Consider the following 14,883-nt stretch of genomic DNA (forward strand, 5'->3'; position numbering starts at 1 on the left):
TATTTTAGAAATTGAGTAGAGTCCACAGAAAAATCTTGCTTTTGCTATGGGAATAGTGTTAGATAGAGCGCTGCTATATGCCCATGTCACAGATCTTAAAAATCTTCAGAATTTTTTCAAGTAACTAAACTACAAAGAAATATCACTAGACATCTATTAGAACAGTTAAAAGGACTTCCCATCCTAATGGTTTATGATTATATAGAAAACTGGACCTCTCATACACTTGCCGCAACAATGTAAAATGGTATAAACATGTTGGAAAATAGTTTGGCAGTTTTTAGAGAGTTAAATGTCTACCTATTCTATAAACCAGCTATTTTACTTCTAAGGAGTTACCCAAGAGAAATAATACTTATCTATAACAAGATTTGTAGATAGATAAATGTTCATAGCAGCTATATTTAAAATGATAACAACTTAAAACAGTTCCAAAGTCCATTGATAAGTTAATGGATAAACAAACTCTGGTATGGACACATAATGCAATACTACTCAGCAGTAAAGAGGAATAATCTACTGATACATGTTACAACATGGATGAATCTCAAAATGATTGTGCTATGGGAAAGAAGGCAGAAAAAAATCACACACTGTATGATTCCATCTACATAAAAGTCTAGAGAATACAAACTTATCTATAATGACAGAAAGCAGTTGGTTGCCTGAGTACAGGAGTGGATTTGGGAGGCAGGGATTCTGAGTGCTTGAAGGAATTTTGGAAGTGATGAATATGTTCTTTATTTCAAGTGTGGTGATGATTTCACAGGTGCATACTAGTACATGTAATAAAAATGTATCCATTTATATACTACAAATATGTACATTTTTATATGTTAATTATAATTTAATAAAACTGTTATACATAAATAACTGAGATTCATTTTCTCAAATTGTATGCATAATAGAATCACCTGGGTGGGAAGCTTTAAAATATGCTGATGCCCAGGTTCCAAACCCAAAGATTCTGATTTCTTTGCTCTGGGTGTTATTTGGACTTAAGGAATTAAAAAAAAAAACAACCTTCAGTTAACTCTGAGAGACAGCAATTTGAAAATTTTGGTATGCCATTTCATTTATTTTCTCTGTAAAATTAGAAGTATTTTAATTTCATGAGACTTAATGGAAGATTCAAATGCAATCATTAGTAATAAAATTAATCATTTCCTAAGAAAAATCTAGACATTGATGATATAATTCAAAGAGAAACTCTGTGTTGATGATGACAATAATTAATTATAAAAACAGAGGAAGACAATAATCCTACATAATAAAAGGGTAATATGCAAATTAACCATCACTCCTGCTACATCCACGATTGGGCCAGCAGGAGGTACGGGGGCGGGACTCGGGGTGGCCAATCGCGCTGGCAGGAGGAGCTGGGAGCGGAGGCTCGCGAGTGATCCCTGGCAAGCCGAGCCGGCTTGGGCTGGGGGAGTCTCAGGCCTCCAGGGCCTCACCCCCAAGCCGCGGGATGGCTCTCAAGCTGCGCCGGTTTGGGCTGGGGTCTCAGGCCACCAGGGCCACGTCCCCAATCCTCGCGAGTGATCCCTGGCAAGCCGCACAGGCTTGGGCTGGGGGGTCTCAGGCTGCCAGGGTCACACCCCCAAGCCACGCGATGGCTCACAAGCCGCACAGGCTTGGGCTGGGGGGATCTCAGGCCGCCAGGCCTCGCCCTCAAGCCGCACAATGGCTAGCAAGTCGCGCTGGTTTGGGCGGGGGGTCTCGGGCCACCAGGGCCACGTCCCCAATCCCCGCGAGTGATCCCTGGCAAGCCGCACAGGCTTGGGCTGGGGGGTCTCAGGCCACCAGGACCTCGCCCCCAAGCCGAGCTGCTTGGGCTGGGGTCTCAGACCGCCAGGGCCCCGCACCCAAGCCGCAGGATCCCCTGGACATGAGGACAGCTTGGGCTGGGGTCTCAGACCTGCAGGGCTTGGCACCCAAGCCGCATGATCCCTTGGCTGAGGCAGCTGCCTGGGCTGGGGTCTCATTCCTGCAGGGCCGGGCACCCAACTGCATGATCACCCAGGCAGCAGTAGCGGCAGGGCTGTGCACCCGCACCAAGCTATCTTCAGGCCAGTGAAGGCAGCCTGGGCTGGAGACGCACACCCCCACCGGGCTATCCACAGCCAGGCTGAGATGGAAGCCTGGGCAGGGGTCTCAGCTTGGCTGGGCTGAGGCAGCAGCCTGGGCTGGGGTCTCAGCCTGGCCAGGGCCCCATCCCCTGCCAGCGGTGGCAGCCTGGGGTCCCAACCTTTGAGTCACACCAGCCAGGGAGATATGGAGGAATCTTAAATGTTTCGTTTTTTTTTTATAATATATATTTTATTGATTTTTTACAGAGAGGAAGGGAAAGGGATAGAGAGCTAGAAACATCTATGAGAGAGAAACATTGATCAGCTGCCTCCTGCACACTCCCCACTGGGTATGTGCCCCCAACCAAGATACATGCCCTTGACCAGAATCGAACCTGGGACCCTTGATTCTGCAGGCCAATGCTTCATCCATCCGCTGAGCCAAAACAGTTAGGACTGTCCAATATGCTAAAGAAAAAACCCCTATCTAATAAAGAGGGAATATGCAAGGGAGGGCATTTGGGGGTGACTGGGGTATCAGGGGCTGGCAGGGAAGTGGTTAGGGGGTGATCAGGCTGGCAGGTATAGCGGTTAGGGGCAATCAGGAAGGCAGGCAGGCGAGTAGTTGGGAGCCAGCAGTCCTAGATTGTGAAAGGGATATCTGACTGCCTGTTTAGGCCCAATCCTATGGATCGGGCCTAAACAGGCAGTCGGACATCCCCCAAGGGGTCCCAGATTGGAGAGGGTGCAGGTTGGCTGAGACACACACACACACACACACACACACACACACACACACACACACACCATGCACGAATTTCGTGCACCAGGCCTCTAGTACTTAAATAAAAATATACTCATTTTGTAATTGCCGTAAGTTAAATCTTATTCCATTGTCAATTATATGGATTGTCAAAACTTTTGGGAACAATTAACTTTGCTATAAAGCCATTCATTGGAAGACTTTTTCCTACCTAGAGTTCAGGAAGGAGAATGTGAGCGTCCACACTCACCTTGGCATAGATACAGCTTTCGTTGAGTCTCTGTAGTGAGCAGTTCTTTTCACAGAGAGGGCACATGAAGACTTCAGTAGCCTTGCAAATTTCTTTGCTGGAGAAATCAAAGCAGAAAAAAGAAAGCATAAAGCTTCATGTTTAGGAAGGTGCTTAGCTCCTACAGTCAATCCTGTGGGAAGCAGCAACACAGAAAAAAAGAAATGGAAACAGTGGTGCTGCAGAAGAACAGAAAACTGTGGCTCCAACTTGAATTTTAGGATATTTGTGATAAAGAAGTTTCTGTTTGCTTCTTTATTTTTAGATATCTTCACCCAGATAATATAATGATCATAGGCCATATTTTTATACTTGGCAGGCAGTTGTGGCCCCTTGTTACAAAACACGTTTACACATGATGCCATGGCATGCAGGATAATTTTGTGAGGAACACCCAAGGGAATTTTAACCAAGTTCACAGGCTTGGAAGTGGCTGAGTTGGAATCAAATCTAACTATTCTGATGTCTCAAATCTATCTTTCACTTGGATCTTGCTGCCTTAGAATCACCAAAATGAACAGCATCCATAATTCACACAACTTCATAACATCCACTGCAGTAAATCGGTGCATTATGTCCATTGGAAATTTGAGAGAGTTGATTTCCCCTTCCCTCCCCTCCCTTCCACTCCCCTTCTTTCTGTGTACCTTGACACACACTGTCATGCAGAACTGACAGTTTTTATTTACTGAAATATGTTATAGTCTCTCTTAGAATATAACTGTATAATATCTGTCTATTCAGTTTTATGCCACTACTTTTAAAAACATCTCAGCATACATTATAGAGGACTTTGTGACAGGAGTAGGGCATCAAGAATAACTTCTCAAAAGTCTCACAGCCTGAGAGTTTACAGTAACCTATTTTTAAGATGTTTTGTGCCTTTATCTGTCATGCATGGTTCTTTCCCACTGAGTATCCCTGAATAAGTTGTCTTGAAGTAAATCTGCTCTGGAAATAATGAAAGTAATTTCAAGGCTTTTGAATGTATGTCTGAACATAAAAGTTTAATTGGTGTTTGCAGCAAGAACGGCAATTTTCTAAAATGTCCACACTCAAATGAAGCAAAACAATTAATGTGAATTTCATGTGTGGAATATGTATAATCTCAAGCCATAATAAGAATAAATAGCAAGTACAAATACTATATAGTAATATAGTGCTTTGCCATGAGCAGAGATGAATTCATGTCCATTACATTTAGTCCTCACTGCAATCTCCCGCCAGGATAATTATCCCCACAACTGAGATGAAACTGATATTTCTCAAGGTCATACAGCTAACAATAAGTAGTTAGGCGACAGACTGTAGTTTTTTTTCTGATTTTGGGTCCAATTCTCCATCAACTATAATATATCTAAAAGAAGGATATATTTGCTTTATATTAAAAGGAATTTTCCTTTCAAAAACCAATTTATTAGTGATGATGATGATGCAATGAGTCTCATATACACTATAATCCTCCCATGATCACACATCATATTTCTAGTAATCATAATGTCTATATGAAGTAGGAGGAAACAGGTAAAATAAGACATTTTAAAACCCCCAAAGAACAAGAGGGTTATATCTTCTCTTAGTAATACCACACATTTGTACAAATAAGAATTAACACACGTCTTTAAGGAAATTTTGATTAAAATGGGCTTGTTATCATAATTCATTGTGTTTCAAGAATGACATGATATGCCCTGCATTAAAATCTCATACTAAGATGGTATTATAAAGTCGGTTTATACTATGTCATCTTCCTTATCTTCCAAATGGTCAAACAAAAGCACCAAGTCTAAAATCCAAGCCATAAGAATGAATCCTGTTTTTAATTCCAGAATCATTAAACTCATTTTCTATAACATGCTCAAGTTTAACTTGATATGTAATAAAAAATATTAAACAATTTTTGACAATGTAATTTGTAGCCTTATTTGAGACTATGGGGAATTTCTTTGATTTTACTTCACCACTAGAGGGAGGAAGAGTGCCAGCATGAGTGTTTCTTAATTTCTTTTGCTGAGCAGGATAATGTAAACCACCCCTTGAATTATGGCTTTCTTTTGTTTAATATCTATTGTCAGGTATACTCATAGGAACAGAGAAGAATACTGTTTGCCAAGGGGTGGGGGAGCGGGAAGTGGGAATTGCTGTGCAAGAGTATAGCATTTCAGCTATGCAAGATAAGTAAGTTCTAGAGATCTGCTCTACAATGTGTGCCCACAGTTAACAATTCTGTAATGTGACTTATATATTTTGAGAGAGAGAGAGAAAGAGAGAGAGAGAGAGAGAAAGAGAGAGAGAGAGAGAAAGAGAAACAGAGATACACTGATGTGAGAGAGAAACATTGATGGTGGCCTCTGGTATGCACCCTGACCAGGAATCGAATCCACAACCTTTTGGTGTATGGGACAATGCTCCAACCAACTAAGTCACCTGGCCAGGGCTGCAGTTAAACATTTTTGAAGAGGATAGATCTACAATTTTAAAAACATATTAGATAGAGGTTTGAAAATGAACTGCCCATTTGAAATAGAACATGCTCTTAAGAGCCTTTAGGGCCAGGGTGACCATTGCCTCCCCTGACCAAGTCATTTACCTCTCTAGTCAATATCTTTATTTCTAGTAAGAGATAATATCTAACTGGGATATTACATAATAAATGAAAGAAACCCTTGTTGCTAAGGGTGTTGTCAGGAGACAGATTGAGAGGCCCTTTAGAACTCAGCTGCTTTTGAAAAGCTGGTCGGTACTGAGCCCCACACACATTTCTTGGTAAATTCTAATGCCAAAGAGGAAAGAATGGACTAGGAAGTTGGGGTTTTTGTTCTTTGCTCTGGACCTGAAACCCAGGGCCTGAGGCCATATCCACCTGCTTGCTCATTTTTATATTCTTATGGTATGTCCTCTCATATGCATAAATCGGACCACATTTCATTCTATAAGAGCAATGAACACATGTAAACATATACATGTAGATATACATTATATATATATTATACACACACACACACACACAAATACATCTACAACTTGGTTACATAATTCTACTGCAGGGCAATTAAGAAATACGACTTTAACTTATGTGAACTTAGCTGATAGAAACATAATAAATACAACCAAATCCTCAGCTTTTTGACATTTTAAACAAAAAAAGAACAAAAATTATACTAAAACAAAGCAATACAAAATAAAATCCCTGAATTCTCCCTCACCCGCAGTGATAACACCTACAACTTAACCACAACTGACACCTTGAATGGAAAATTTCAGCTCTATGAAATTTTGAAAGTCAAGATATTCAGTGAAGCTTATCTTGATTTAGAATAGAAAGTCTGACAGGATCTTAATTACAGTGTGATAGAGGTAGCAGTTATATAACACCATAAAGCACTGAGGAAAAAAGTTTGCTAATGCCTTTTAAAACACTTCTTGTACTAACGGTTAAAGAATATTTACCTCATACAAAAGAGGCCTAATTTACCCCATGCGTACATGAATCAATAGGAACAGCAAATCTATTCTTCTCATCGCCTTTTGTTCATTTTCAGCTTTGGAGGGGTGGATGGGGGAGTCCACATAGCGTGATAAAACCTTGTGAATATGTACCCATTGAATCAACTTGAACAATAGGTCATCTAAGAATAATTTTCTTTCTGTTAATTCATTTTAAAAACTGTTTTCTAACGCCATCAAGACTCCACCAGAGAACTGTTAGAACTAATAAGCACATTCAGTAAAGTTGCAGGATACAAAATCAATAATATACAAATATCACATGTTCCTATACACTAACAACAAGCTATCAGAAAGAGAAATTAAGAAAAAAATCCCATTTATAACTGTATTAAAAATAATAAAATAGTTAGGAATAAATTTAATGTAGGAGGTGAAAGATCTAGCCCCAGAAAACCCCAAGATAGTGATTAAATAAATGAAAGGACAGGAAGATGCTATCTTCCATAGTGCAAACTCTGAAATAAACCTGTGACTAGATGAAATGCTTTGGAACAGTAGGTGATTTTTTGTTGTTTGTTTTGATGCTAATTATCCTTTGGATTTCATGCTGAGATACCAAATCAAGGAAGTTGGCTGTGGAGCAGGATTCATCTCTAGAACAAAGAAAGTACTTTGTTTTTAGGGAAAACTGATATATATATATATATATATGACTATTCTATACATATTTTTAAAAAATCAAGGAAATGAATTGTCATGATTCCCTCAACTGTCCTGATTACTACCCAGTGCCAAGGCCATGATTAAAAGTTGGAACAACAACAAAAAGTGCTTAGCTTTGGACGAAAGAAGTGTTTTTTCATGTTTTGAATTGTACCACATAAGGTTGAATTTAATGATATCCTTGTGATATATGAAGAAGAACATGCTGTTGAGAGTCTTTGGTGCCAGGGTGACTGTTGCCTCTGCTGAATAATAATGTACTGATCCTATATCCAAATCTTGGGTCATTCAACTTTAACAAAAGAATCACTATTCTGATAAATGTGTGATTTTTTTCACTTCTATCTTGATATCTTAAGTTGATGCAAAAATACTACAATATCTGTTCCTAGAGAGTAAGAAGAGAGTAGAAAGTAACTTTCTGTTCTCAGGAGAGCAGGCTGCTTAGAGAAAGGCTTATGTGGGATGACTATTTTGTTTAGTCATCTTTAAGTATGTAAGATTCCCTCATCAGCAAAAAGGAATACTCACCTCAAAGGCTGATATAAAAGGGTATATTAAATGAAACAACATATTTGGAAGGTCTTTGTATACTGTAAGTGTTAAAAGGATTGTAACTATATTATTATTTGAACTAATGTTTTGAGAGGGCATTCAAGACTTCCAAATGCTATGCAAATATAAATTATATAACTGTCTACTGCATTATTGAATTGTTATGTGGCATATACTAGAAAGAAAAATTTGACATACACAGAAATAATTTCACGGCTTATGCAAAATAATTTTCAATAACAATGTTATTGTAGTAATTAGCTAGCTAATATTAATAATAGAAAGAAAGCAAAGGGATGGCCAGACATTATAAGCATAGTCATCTGGGCAGCTTCACCAGGAAGCTAAAACTTCAGGCTCCCTAGGGAACCATCTGTCTATTCCCTGTAGACCACTGGGGTAAGGAATCAAACAAAGAGATAGATGGGCGCATGTGCAATAAAGTGATGTATGGAAGGTGCTTTTGCCTATGAGTCTAACCTGGGAAAAAGATGCTTGGCTAGGGGCTAGAGCCACTGCAAGCATGCAAAATCTTGGAAGGTTAAAATCCTCAGACTAAGAATTCTGTCTCTCTTGTTCTGCTCCTAATCTCTTGTGCTCTTGCTCCCTTGCTCCGTGACCCGCACTGGCGTGTGGGTTAGCACACCATGTGGCCTTAGTAGATGTGTGGCCCTTAGCCATGAAGACCCCAAACGCAATGGACTGCAGCTGGGAACACAAGCTAACCTGGCCAAATGCTGGACTGGATTGAGCTTTAATATGGAGTGGAAACTCTGGGCAGTGACTTCAATCCTAGCTCTGCTGAAGATAAGGCTGAGACAGGGAAATGGGACCATGGAAGGAAACCCCCTTAATTTTACATCAATAAAGCTTTCCAAGGTACCCCATCCTCCCAGGGAGGCCTCAGGGAGTTCTTTTTCCCGTAGCACCCCAAGAAGCCCACAGGAGGGCAATCCACCGATAACAATAGTAGAGAAATTGCCTTTTTTATTGTGATGCTCCCCTACCAAAAACAAACAAACAAACAAACAAAAAGCAAAACCCGACGAAAACAGCAAATAAATTATAGTACCATCATTTGTTTCTATAGTCACCATTATCATAAAGCTTTTGTCCAATCAGAAGAAAGGCTAACAATTGTCAACAGGTCTGATAGTAGCTTACCTTACTTGACTTGCATTCATTGTAAATATTCCATAGAAGAAAACACACAAGCCAACCAGTGCTGCAGGAATCAGCATTCCAGTATACCATCCCAGCCACGCAAAGTATAGCCCAATCTTCTCACCAAAATACAGCCTGCACGAGAAAGCAAATTGTTAGCTTAAGGCAACGTAAGTGACACTACACCTCGTCAGAATTTCAGATGGACACTTGTGGCTTCCAGCCCAGTCCCTTGGCAGCTCCACCTGGGCTATCCTAATATTCATGGTTGCTAATGATTCTAATAATGGAGACATTGTTTATCTTTAAACATTGTCCTCATAGCAACAATTTTATAAAATGTATTTATTTCTGTGTCAAACTTAATATGGTTCATAAAGCTTTTTACAAGCAAATTCTTGCTTTTCTCCATCTTCCTAGAAGGATCCCTTTTTGTTTTCCACACACATATCTGTGCCACACCATATTGCTCTCGCATAAATTAGAAAAAAGTCTCCTCTGTAGGTGGATGGGGAGAGCAGAAACAATTCCATCAGCACCCTTGGCCAGACTCCCTTATGCTACACACAATCTGCACAATTATGTCACATCTCCCTCAACGAAATTCAAGCCTGAAGTTCCAGCAGCACATGATTCTTTTCTTGGTTCATGCTTTGGAATATTACATTTTACCTTTGTCCTGTGCCTGGCTTGTACTTACCCTTCACTTTATATCACTGACTTCCACTCCAACCCTGGGTTAGATGTCCCGCCCTCAGCCATGTTTCCGTGTCCTGAATTTATACACGGCATGGCACTGACCCAGCACTCCTTCATTCCTTCGCCTTCCCATGACTGAAAGCTGCTGAGAAGTGGACCGTGTATTGTTTTACTAGCTCTCACCACAGGAAGGATCAAATGAAGATAAGGGAATGAATGTATTTTATTTCCCTTCAGCTGATAAATACTGTTTATATGGAAATGGCAGAAGAATATCGTGGTTCTAAAAACTACTCAATTGCTCTTTCATCACCAAGTCTACTGTCAATATAAACTGTCACACCATTTCTAAAGCTCTGGTAAGAGATAAAAATTTTTTGAATTCTCTCCTACTATTTGGTCCCCATTTTCTAAAAATGGTTACTTAACACACAGCTTTTTTTCCCAGCAGTAGTTTTAAAGACTGTTGTTTTATAGTTCATTTGGGCAGTGATTCTTGCTGGGAAGAAAATTATCTTGTTATTTTTTTTCCTTAACAAGACTTGTCTTTCTGAAAATTATTCCTTTTCTACTTTATTTTCTATATTGTGCCAACTAAAATGTGTGGACATAAGGTCATCCTCCTTTAAGCATTATTTATCTAATATTTTGATGTTTTTGTCCATTTATTTCTCCTAGGAGACATGGACCAATAGCCTATTCATCTTTTATACAATATACAATATTTTTATACAATACTAGAACCCAATGCATGAAATTCGTGCAAGAGTAGGCCTTCCTTCCCCCAGCTGCCAGCACCATCTTCCCTCTGGCACCTGGGACCTGGTTTCCCTCCATCTGCCGGCAGGCACCCCGGGACCTGGCCTTTCCTCGCAGCCCCAGCTTCATTCGGAAGGTTGTCCGGAGAATGTCTGGTCTAATTAGCATAGTACACTTTTATTATTATAGATTTCTATGTTCTACTTTGAAACAGAAGATTATTTTAATAACATGTATTGCAATAGGGCTTTGTGCCTTTAAACAAGTATTCCTTTGAAGGTTGGAGTCTTACTAATATATTACTAATATATAAGAATATCTTTAGAATAATTATAGAAGACTACACAGATAGACCCCTTATATAGACATTATTATATTGATATTTTAAACTTCACATTGTTAAAGGTTAAATAAGAGGTAACAATATTATTTGACAGGAGTACATATATTTACCTGAGTTACATAAAAATAAAATAAATCATGAGTAGGAGAGTATTTCAAGACTAATTCAAGTTGAGGATAATTACTCACGAGGATAAACTTCCTGGAATAGAATAGATACTGAATCTTTGTTGAAAGATAAGTATATGCATACTAGTAGATGCTTTGTTGGTCATTTTCATCTTTGCTCTCAAAACCATTTTCTGCTTTCTTGGTTTTGATTTTGATTGGTTTTCACAGGGAAGTAGATTACACAGGTTCCCTCATAAATTGCTCCGGGTTAAGTTGGGCCAGGAGGTACTGGGAGACACCAAGGTGGAAGGAAGGGAGAAGCCAGGAACTTTTCTGCTCTTGTGGTTGTCCTCAGTGCTGTCTCCAGAGCATCCATGGCTTCTTCATAGCTCTACTCCCTACACTTTCACTTTGTTACAGGTAGTTATTCATGGACTGTACAGTCTAAGTTTTAGGCACCGAAATATACTTCATTCTATTTCCCCTTCAGCTTGAGGGTAGTTAGCAATCTTCTACCATTGTTAATCTCTGGTTGCCTTATTATTCCTGTTTGATTTCTCAGCTTTCCCATTCTCTGTGTAACCAATTTCCTAAATTAAATTCCTTTTATTGAAAAGACCCATAGTGGTTTATTTTTTTTTCTGATTGCATCAATACAGATAATTTGATGAGTAAATTAAATAGTTTCCAATATAAGAAAATGACAATAAAACAACATATATCTTTCATATTGATCCATCCCCAGTACCTGATTAAATCCAGGGGCTGGTGCTTGTACCACATTCCCCAGCGTGCCCAGCGCTCATATAATAGATGCCTGTTATTCTGAGGTCCATGGGTTTTGATGGGCTGGCTACTCTTGTAGGCTCCCTGAAAGAGATAAAATAAGATAAATCAATACCCATTCTCTTACTGGAATTTGAACTACATAGAAATTGGTTTTGCTTTTTTTCCAATATAGAGTAATTTAATAATTTATTGAAAGCTTAAGAAATTGTATATTTAGCTCATCTCTGGAATGATGATTACTTTACATATCTCTCCCCCATTAAAAATATTCTGATAGCTCCTTAAAAATCCTTTGTTAAATTTCCTTTCTTAAAAAAAGAATAGTTTATTGATTTTTAGAGAGAGAGGAAGGGAGGAAAAAGAAACATTGATAGGAGAGCATAACATCAATTGGCTACCTCCTGCACACCCTCTACCAGGGATCAAGACCACAACATAGGCATGTGCCCTGACCAGGAATCAAAAGACTTAAATGTAAGACAGGAAACCATAAAAATCTTAGGAGGAATCCACAGGCAGAAAAATATCAGACATATGTCAAAGCAATATGTTTACTGACACATCTCCTAGGACAATGGAAACTAAAGAGAAAATAAATAAATGGGACTACATCAAAATAAAAAGCTTTTGCACAGCAAAAGAAACCATCAACAAAACAACAAGAAAGCCCACTGCATGGGAGAATATATATGCAAATGTTATCTCCAATAAGGGTTTAATCTCTAAAATTTATAAGGAACTTGTACAATTTAACAAAAGGAAGATAAATAATCCAATAAAAAAATGGGCATAGGACCTAAATGGACACTTCTTGAAAGCAGACATACAGAAGGCCAGGAGACATATGAAAAAAATGCTCAAAATCACTAATTATCTGAGCGATGCAAATCAAAGTGACAATGAGGTACCATCTCACACCTGTCATAATGACTATCATCAACAAATCAACAAACAAGTGCTTGCTAGGATGTGGAGAAACGGGAATCCTCAACTCTCGTACACTGCTGGTGGAAATGCAGAATGGTGCAGCCTTTGTTGAAAACAGTATGGCGTTTCCTCAAAAAATTAAAAATGGAACTCCCATTTGACCCAGTAATCCCACTCCTAGGACTATACCCCATGAAGTCAAACACCAATCAGAAAGAACATACACACTGCTATGTTCAGAGAAGCACAATTTATAATAGCTTAGATTTGGAAACAGGCTAAGTGCCCATCAGCAGATGAGTGTATTAAAAAACTGTGGTACATCTACACAACAGAATACTATGCTGCTGTGAAAAAGGAAAAACTCCTACCATTCACAACAGCATGGATGGACCCGGAGAACATTGTGCTAAGTGAAATAAGCCAGTCAGAGAAAGATAAATATCACATGACCTCACTCATTTGTGGAATATAATGAACAACATAAACTGATGAACAAAAATAGATTGAGAGACATAGAAGATCGAACGGACCATCAAACCTCAGAGGGAAGGCAGGAGAGGATGGACCATGATTGGGAGGAGCAGGGGGGCGGGAGTAAGAGATCAACCAAAGAATTTGTATGTATATAAGCATAACCAATGGACACAGGCAATGGGGAGGGTGGTGAAGGCCAGGGCTGGGGGGTGTGGGCAGACTGGTAGAGAGGACAACAGAGGAAAAGGGGACATATGTAATACTTTCAACAATAAAGAATTAAAAAAAAAAACAAGAAAAAAAAGCCATAAAAAAACAAAACCCAGCATCCACTTGGTGCAAGATGATGACTAACCCAAAGAACCATAATAGCAGGGCTTAAATTCCTTTTTAAACCAACGAGGTTCCTTTTAACTTAAAGTAAACTAGACTTTACTGTTTGGAATCTAAGGTCTATTAATAAACACAGTAACTTTACCATCATTGAGAGAAAATGGAGTCCGACTTCCCGGGCTCAAAACTGTACCTTTGATATTTAACATTTCTATGCCTCAATGACATTTATAAAATGGAGTTAATATCATTGTCTATCTCAAAGATTTTCTGCAAGGACTGAATGAGATGATCCATAAAAGACATTTAGCTCAGTGCCAAGGATTAAGTGCTCAACACATTTTATCTGTTATGAGTTGTACTGTACTGTGAATTCCTCAGGCACAGGGATTCCTCAGGCAAAGGTTGTAAGTCCTCAGCCTTTGTACATAGAAGAGTGACTAGTTCTGAAAGAGCTGAAGTGAAACCTCTAATGACCCCATTCTTATATTAAAATGCAGAGTTGCCTTAAAATTAATAGTGTGTATGTATGGGTGTGTGGGGAGAGGGTTAAAACTAATTTGAGTTTTATTCATGACTCAGCAGGCAAAGCCCACCATAGTTTGAACAGGCTCTCCTACTTAAAACTGGTAGAGAGGTAATAATCAGGCAGAGAATCAAGTACATAATGGGCTGTTGGGTTTTTTGTGGGTTTGTGTTTGATTTTCAGGTATCCCAAAGTAGTTTGCACAAACCAGGGATCTGCCCTGTTTGGGAATGGTGTGGTTCCCAAATGATCTCTGTGTTGGAGTAGAGGGTAGCAGCCAGAGCGGCCAAGCAAAGTCCATGAGTTGCCTCCAAGGCTGGGATTCCTGATGGTTCTGGGCAGGGGAATCAGTGTGGAGACAAAATATAATGGGGGATTCAGAAAAGACCAGGGCCAGTCGCTGATTGAACCCTCCTGGGAGAGGGAAGCCAGATTTAAATAAAATAAAAAAAATGGGATCAAGCATTGAGCATGAAAACATTTTGTAATGGAAATTATATTTTAAAATTACCTCATGTGGGGGAAAAGCTGCTATATATGAGCCATTGTTTATCAGTTTACAGATACCTGAAAAGAGAAGAAATCAACAGTTCTTGAGTTTGTTTAAATGAAGACTTCCTTCTGCAGCAACATACATATACTTTGAACGTTAAGTTAATTTGAAAGCTGAAAATAACCCAAATGCTTTCCATAACTACATCACCTATAAGGACAGTGAGGCTATGAAAGAGACTGATACTAAGAGTCTAATTCTGTCCTTACAACATTAATAGATGGAAATTTGCAGGCTGCCAACATACAATTTCACTTTGCTACATCATTAAATGGGGGGTGGGGGAGGGATATTAATATCCACTCACATAGGATCACATAAGCCTAAAGCAACTTTTCTTCTTACTAA

At 39.2% G+C, this 14,883-nt stretch overlaps 1 protein-coding gene across 3 annotated transcripts in view; it reads right to left on the reverse strand.

The window, feature by feature from the left end:
• Positions 1-14,883, reverse strand: part of ANO3 (anoctamin 3) — a gene marked incomplete at its 5' end in the record, with an annotated part of 271,320 nt that overhangs the window by 79,713 nt on the left and 176,724 nt on the right. For all 3 annotated transcript variants that reach the window (XM_079789410.1, XM_079789411.1, XM_079789412.1), the window contains 4 exons: positions 3,089-3,185; positions 9,020-9,154; positions 11,679-11,800; positions 14,494-14,549. In XM_079789410.1, the coding sequence (XP_079645536.1) occupies positions 3,089-3,185; positions 9,020-9,154; positions 11,679-11,800; positions 14,494-14,549 (410 nt within the window). The remainder of the gene's footprint in view (positions 1-3,088; positions 3,186-9,019; positions 9,155-11,678; positions 11,801-14,493; positions 14,550-14,883) is intronic.

Source organism: Cnephaeus nilssonii (assembly GCF_951640355.1).
Source record: "Cnephaeus nilssonii genome assembly, chromosome: 13".
In the NCBI taxonomy this organism is placed as follows: Eukaryota; Metazoa; Chordata; class Mammalia; order Chiroptera; family Vespertilionidae; genus Cnephaeus; species Cnephaeus nilssonii.